We start from the raw sequence: 7,500 nt of genomic DNA on the forward strand, positions 1-7,500 counted from the left end.
TATATATAGTTAGCTAATAAAGTAATCTACCATTCCATAAACTCCTTTTTTTAGACATTTTTACATATCAAAATTTTGTTTAGCATCATTATGCAATGTTTCCAATAGAAATGGTTGTATTATGCTTCTAAAAGCTCATCGTTATTTTTCAAATGCTAGATTAACTGCTAAAAACTTTTTTTAAGCTTTTAGATATCCATAGATTGCAACATTTCGTAATACATAAGGATACTTTACAGATTGAAGGGGATGCGCCGTGTCAGTTTAGACCCTAATCCATTTGCCCTTTATTCATATTTTTTTTCTTTTACATTCCCTTTTCGTTGAGTTTTGCCGTCTCACCGTCTGTGATTGTGACCAAGAATGGTTAGCATTGACAATTGAACTAAAACTTTAAACATATACTGCAATATCTTTGCTACATTGCTAATTCAATCTTTACCCCCAAGAGATTCGCTTGATAATTATCGAGACCAAATGGCAAAATTGGAGATAGTTATCACAGGGTATAGATAGCCGGATTATTTTGTTGGATTTAAATGCTGATCCGAATATTGGGCAATTTTGAAAAAAAAAAAAATAGCTGTAATTAGTGAGCCGTTGTCTTTTGGGTGTTTGGAGAATTTGCTTCCTTAAGGGTCCGTATACCAACATTTGTCTGGCTCGATATAATTGTAGTCCTCCATATATCTTAAGTGCTCTGTAGAAAGATTTTTCCGTTTGCTTTAAAATGAACCAAGATATTTTCGTCAACTGAAATAATGATAAAAGAATGAGACATATATTGTATAAAAAAAATCCGAGGGACACCACTTATTCATGGAAGCAAGCTTCACAATGCAAGTTTTTTTTTCCCAGTTTGATTTAGATTGTAAAATCCAAGATTAAGGGAAATGAAATACAGTGCTCCAAATGCGATATTTCTGAATGTATTCAATGAATATCTTGTCTTGGCTTCACACAAATATCAAATAGTTCCAGGTTGGAATGGTAAACTGAAGGTGTTTCATGCTGCCGCTCGGGAGAGATTTCTTTTCTGGAGGGATAGTGAGAAGCTAGGAACTGTTATTGACGATCTAAGACGAGCACCGGAGGGGAAGGCCATTCATTTTAAAAATAAGGAGAATTGTTGATAAATATATGATTAAAGAACACAAATGCTAAAGAATGAAATAGGGGAAACAAAAAGGTTAAAGAATTAATGCCTAAAGAATGAAAAAAATGAGCACAAATGTTAAAGAATAAAGACCTAAAAAGACATGTCCGGGGATAGAGGAAAAAGCTCAGAAAATAAAATCTGAAAAAAAAGAGAGAAAATATTTAGGAATCCAAGGGTATCGCTCCTCAGCTGTGTGATTTAGTGATTAAAAGGACAATCAAACATTTATTTTCGAGATGTTTTAATATTTAATTTTTCCCTTTCCTGCTTATTACATCAGCTGTAGACATTATGGTTTAACTACTACCTTGACAGGCTGAGGAGCTGCTATGGGTGGCTATTACTCGAACACTTCGAACTAGAGCTTCACGGATACTAATGTATTTTTCGTTCGTTAAGCGCCCATCTACCTGGAGTAATTCACCCGGTCCAAAGGCCCATGTACAACACCACACAGCTGTGCTAATTCGGGCACTTAATCAAAGTAAATAGTGACTTTTGAAAAGTGCCTGTCCGTACAGTGGTATCTATGTTTTATATCTTAAGTACAGTAGGAGACTTTCGATGTCGGGATGCCAGAGAACTTCAATTCATTCATTCTGTAGGAGACATCGCACAACTTGTAAATAATACAAATTTATTCTCGGAATTTATAATACATGTAGGGTTATAACAGCACAGTCAATACTGGCCTTACTGTTGTTAATAGTATTACACAACTGCTGCTACTATTGTTAATTCTCATGATGATGTCTAAAAACTGTACCACCAAGGTCTTTTTTTCTACCTCTGTCTAATATAGGCCTTGGTTTGCATTGACAGCATATAAAGTCCATATGATTTGTAATTTCTTCAAGATCAACACTATCAATATCATTTAAGAATTTGATAATTTGTCTTTTTGTTTGATTGGTAATTCCTGCACAAGCAGCTATGACGTTAATTCCTTCTATTATTTGAATACTCGAAAGTTTTATCCCTTTTCATTACAATACTGTATATATTTGGATCAAACTGATTTTTCTCTCGAAGGACGTGTTTTGCTTCCACGAGGCAAGAAGCCACTATGATCTTTGGTCATCCTCTATGCAGGACTTTGAAAAATTATTTATCGTTAATTTAACATGCGGAAGGCCTTTGTCAAAGTCTGACGTAAATCTGGGTTAATCAGACCTTCCCACTCGCGGTTTTGTATTTGCTTTTTTTTCAAACTGTTCAGTTCTCTAATTTCGTTTGGTGTGAATATGAAACGGCCATTCCGATTCCTTCACTCTTATCTTATCTTTTTTTTTTTTTTTTTTATCAAAAACTGTTTTCGTCATCAAAGCTATGAATGCTTTGCATTATTTTTATTCGTTCTTGATTTTAATATTGTTTGCATATTTATGGCTTGTTTTTCCATATTATTTATCGAGAGAATTAAACAGAAAACAGTTCGCCTTGTCAGTGACTAGGAAGTACCGCTTTAAGTCTCGTTTCTTAGTTTATTAATTACTCATTTATTTAATATGTCACATAAACGGTTGTTTGGTTATTGTTTTTACTACAGGACTTCCCTACTATTTAACTTACCATGGGCTTGTACAAAATTGGAAATTATCAGAAATAGTGGGCTAAGGTAAATTTTATTTTTTCGGAGGGAATTTATTACAAATAGTAGTGTCTTCAATATGATTCCATAATTTAAATCCAATGTTGCTTTCCTTTAAAGATTATACATATGAAATTAATTGTTTCCCAGTAAGGGGGCGAGATGAGAGGTATAGCGTCTATGTTAGATAAGATTTCTACAAAATTATTCCAAGTCCAAAAGGACAAAATCAAGGATCGTGATCTATGATGAGGACAACATTGTTCAAGTAATTGAATGTGACGGTTTCTTCTTAACTCCACTATGGAAAACAGGAAGGTTCTTCGTTTTATTGGCGCCTTCCGCGGGTGGTTAAAACTACCATCTTGAACAGGGGAGTTGGGTTTCAGGTTCTCACGTTGTAAGTTTTTCACAAAGGGGTGTCCTCTCGAACATTTTGCTGCCAAACACTCCTTTCTATCTCGTCCCCTTCACAGGCCTGAGAACGCGAAATAAACTTGCAACAGTCAATTTATCTTGGGTAGCATTTTCTGGCCAGCAACGGAGGGCTTAAGTCTTAACCAAGGGGATCATAGGCCAACAACCCCTGAACTCCAAGGTTCGTGACTAATATTTAATTATAGGGATGATAATAATGATAGTGATTATAAGCAGTTTTAAATTGCCCTATTGATGACTACACCTTTCATTTGTTGTCTAAAATTTTAATTATACCTTTCCTTCCATTTACTTTTATATAATCTTCCCTATTGCAAGGTGCACGTTTTTCTCTTCAATTTAAAGCATATGTTTTTTTTTCTTTTCTTTTCCTGTGCCAACAAAAATTGAAATAATAAATAAACCCATATGTTATCTGCACCGTTGACATTTGTATAGATGATGATTATTATTATCAATTTTAAAATTAAAGAAAAATATCCAAATCATGCCTTTATATCTGTAAATGTATCTTGGATAATGAAGAAAGCCTTCGAGTTCTTGGTTGCGCTTCACTTGTATTTGTAAGACCATAAATTTTCTCTTTATCCTCTTCTAAGGAGCCTTATTACCATCCTTGGCTTAGGATGAAGGTTCACCATGGCAAGAGACCTTTCACGTCCTTATATTTTCTAATACCTTTTTATGTACTAAGTATGTGATTTTAGGTGGTTCCTATATTCAAACCTCAGATATTGTTTTATATTTTGTTTTCTCGTTTGTTTCTAATTTATGATTTCAAAACTGCTTCAAACTTTTGTTGAGTAATTGATAAGTGTCTTAAAGAATTTTATGAGTCAAGATATAATGTGAGTAATTTCACGCTGGATCAATGGTGGTAATATCGATTATCGTTTGAAAATAAAATTACAAAGTGAAATGTGGGTTTATATTCCCCTAGACTTTTCTAAGTAGTTATATATATATATATATATATATATATATATATATATATATATATATATATATATATATATATATATATATATATATATATATATATATATATATATATATATATATATATATATATATATATATATATATATATATATATATAGTTAATAACTTAATTTTAAGCCATTCATTATGTCTCCTAAATATATTCATAATGATTTTGAAAAAAAAAAAAAATCCTCATCTTTCTGTTAAGTTCTTATCAGGGTATTTAAACATTTTTGACAGTCTTTACTCTAAGCAAGGTTGCAAAAGGGTTCAAATTAAGGGCGTTATGATGCTGGGTGGTCATTATACCGACTAACAACAACAAATGCAGCCATTTCTAGCCCGCTGCAGGACAAAGGCCTCAGAAATGTCTTTATTCATGAATGGGGTTTGGCCAGTTTACTTCATCACGCTGACCAGTGCAGATTGATGATGATGGAGACTTGTCTGATCTCACAAAGCAAACCAACCTAGTATGGGTGTACCTAATTAGTACAGCTTCTCTGATTTTGATGATACCCAAACCCTTTCACCACGTTAAGGTTTCCCCACTCAGATATATATATATATATATATATATATATATATATATATATATATATATATATATATATATATTTATTATATAATATAATATAATATATATATATATATATATATATATAAATGTGTATATATAAACAAAAATATGTGTATATATAAATAAATATATGTATATATATAAATAATATATATATATATATATATATATATATATATATATATATATATATATATATTTATATATATATTGTATATAATTATTTGTGGATGTGCAAAATAATTCCCGCTGTTATTTAGATTACTTTAGCATTACAAAGAAAACTGAATGTTTATAAATATACCAGAACACCGACCGTTTTTGCAAACCCGGACCACCTATTGTATCGTATTTGTCCTTCACGCCAATGTCAGAGACAAGATTTATGATAGTATTAGCTTATATTTTCCCTTGACATTTGTGAATAGTTACCTTTGTAACGCAAGCACTTCTTGTAACAGAGAATGGACCTTTGATTTTAATCAAATTGTGGGTTCACCTTAATTGGTTTCGAATCTGAAATCCCTACATGTACCGTTCTCTGTCATCGTCAGGTATGATTAGAAAACTATACCAGGGACTCTAACAAAATTAATGCAGTCCGGAGCATATTCTTGTATATTTTAGTCACAGCATATTTTAGTATATTTTAGTCATAACTATGATTTTATAGGAAGCCATTGTCAATCAGTGATAGAAAGCGAACCACTATTTTGGAATATATGTACGTGGTATTAAATAGATTATGGGATTGCCGTAAATTAATATCACTCATGTTTCTTGAGCCAACGATAATCGAAGTTTTTCTTTAATTAGGTATTTTCAATGTGTTAATATGCCATTATCAGAACTCTCGTTTTAAGAGAAAACTGGTATACACGTGATATAGATTTCTTGAGTGCATGTAGCATATGCGAATGCGTGTACGTATGTGTGAATGTTTAGTTGCGTGGCCCTAGGTTCCTAAGGGTTCGGTCACCCGGCCAACAGCGCACCTGTTTTCTGTTGTGGTTGTAGCGGCTGCTAGGGGGCGCGCCACTCCCCTCCCCTGCTGCTCTGGTGAACCAGTCGGGCTGCACCTTTGACACGCTTAACACCCCTGGCTCTCGCTTGTATTTCATAAGTCTATTTTAACATGTGAAATCTTTTATTCTTTTGTGACTTTATCTCTACGGCCTCATGAAGGACAATTTGTGGCCGCAACAACCTCCAGGTTAAATTTTGCTTTCTTACAGTTTTTGATTGGCACATAAGAAGTAAATTTTCCTCAAAGTATAAATACCACCAAGAGCTATTGGCCTTAGAGCACGTGATTCCAGTCAGTATGTTCCATTGCTAGTTTCTATTTCGTCCCCTTTTGTCTAATAGAAATAGTACACACGCCTCCCCTTAACCTATATCTCTACAAAAGATGCAAACCAGACACCTGCGGAGAGCGAGGCAGATGTTGACCTAAAACGCCTTGGGTGAAAGTGCTCTTTGGAAGGTCAGCCTTGACAGCAGGTGTTCTCCGGGTGATACATAAGTCTTGAACTGTGATAATAAAGATGTGATAATCGTACGTGCAGTGTTTTGAAATACAGATAATATGGAGACTTTACGAGACTCCACTTCCGAAAGGGAATTGACAAAAGACACAATTTCGGAGTAAACATATTTGCAGTGAATTTTAAGCAAATCCAACTAATTAAACGTCGGCAACATGGCGGGACCGAAGAAAAACGACGAGAAGAAGGATAATCCTGGCAAATCGTCATCTGAGAGGCTGATGGTGAGCATTTTCTAAGTTTATATATATATATATATATATATATATATATATATATATATATATATATATATATATATATATATATATTGTATATATATATTGTGTATATATATATATATATATATATAATATATATACTATATGTTAATCATACAATTTTTTTCCTCTTAAGAGAAAAGTTAGAGGCTTCCATATGCTATCAAGTCTTCAAGACCTCAGCTATCGTTTGTACTCATTCACAAATGTGTTAACTATTGAGAGACAGGCCAAGATCGAACCCCAAAATTGCGAATTTGAGCCCATGATTCTATACTGAGGTGCGTCAGCAGCCGTAACTCAGTGGTACAATGTTGGGTCACATTTTCGAAGTCCGTGGTTCCCTCCCGAACTTCCAGCCACTAGTCGACTAAGCTGAAGATAGATACCAGCATCTATTAAGGTCAAGAAAAACTTGTTGCGAAACCAGAAGTCTAAAGCCATCTGGTTTCCTTATCCCGAAAGGGAAAAGAAGGATAATGAAACATTCTGGACTTCTGTGGTTGTTTACACATATCTTAGATTTTTTTATGTAAGGAAGATTGGTATCATGCAATGATCTGGTTGTTTAACCACACACCCCCCAGTGGGAAATCACATAACATAAAGGGAAATATATACATGTTAATATTAGCCATATGTCCCGAAAATGCCGCTCAAGAAGCTATTTGAAGTGCCGAGAATAAAGTCAACTTTTGCACGATAGTTATTCATATATGTTGAGATGGCAAATTATTTATGCAAATTCGCCTGTCTTCGTTAATAAAATGGAATGTGTTGTAACTGCAAGATTAGCTGAAATTTATGATTCAAGCGTAATATTGACCCAAGCTATATGAAATAAGCAACGCTAAAGTAGCTTTGGAATTCGTAGCATTAAAATCATCACTTTTGTCACGTTTTCACTCAAATTATTTAACGTATGTATTGTTTTAAATCGC

General features: G+C 33.5%; 1 protein-coding gene across 7 annotated transcripts in view; it reads left to right on the forward strand.

The window, feature by feature from the left end:
- The first annotated feature begins 5,833 nt into the window (after positions 1-5,833).
- Positions 5,834-7,500, forward strand: part of LOC137654372 (kinesin-like protein KIF19) — a 162,300-nt gene continuing 160,633 nt past the window's right edge. For all 7 annotated transcript variants that reach the window (XM_068387974.1, XM_068387979.1, XM_068387985.1 and 4 more), the window contains exon 1: positions 5,834-6,523. In XM_068387974.1, the coding sequence (XP_068244075.1) occupies positions 6,455-6,523 (69 nt within the window). In that variant the 5' untranslated portion in view covers positions 5,834-6,454. The remainder of the gene's footprint in view (positions 6,524-7,500) is intronic.

Source organism: Palaemon carinicauda, chromosome 1, assembly GCF_036898095.1.
Source record: "Palaemon carinicauda isolate YSFRI2023 chromosome 1, ASM3689809v2, whole genome shotgun sequence".
Taxonomy (NCBI): domain Eukaryota; kingdom Metazoa; phylum Arthropoda; class Malacostraca; order Decapoda; family Palaemonidae; genus Palaemon; species Palaemon carinicauda.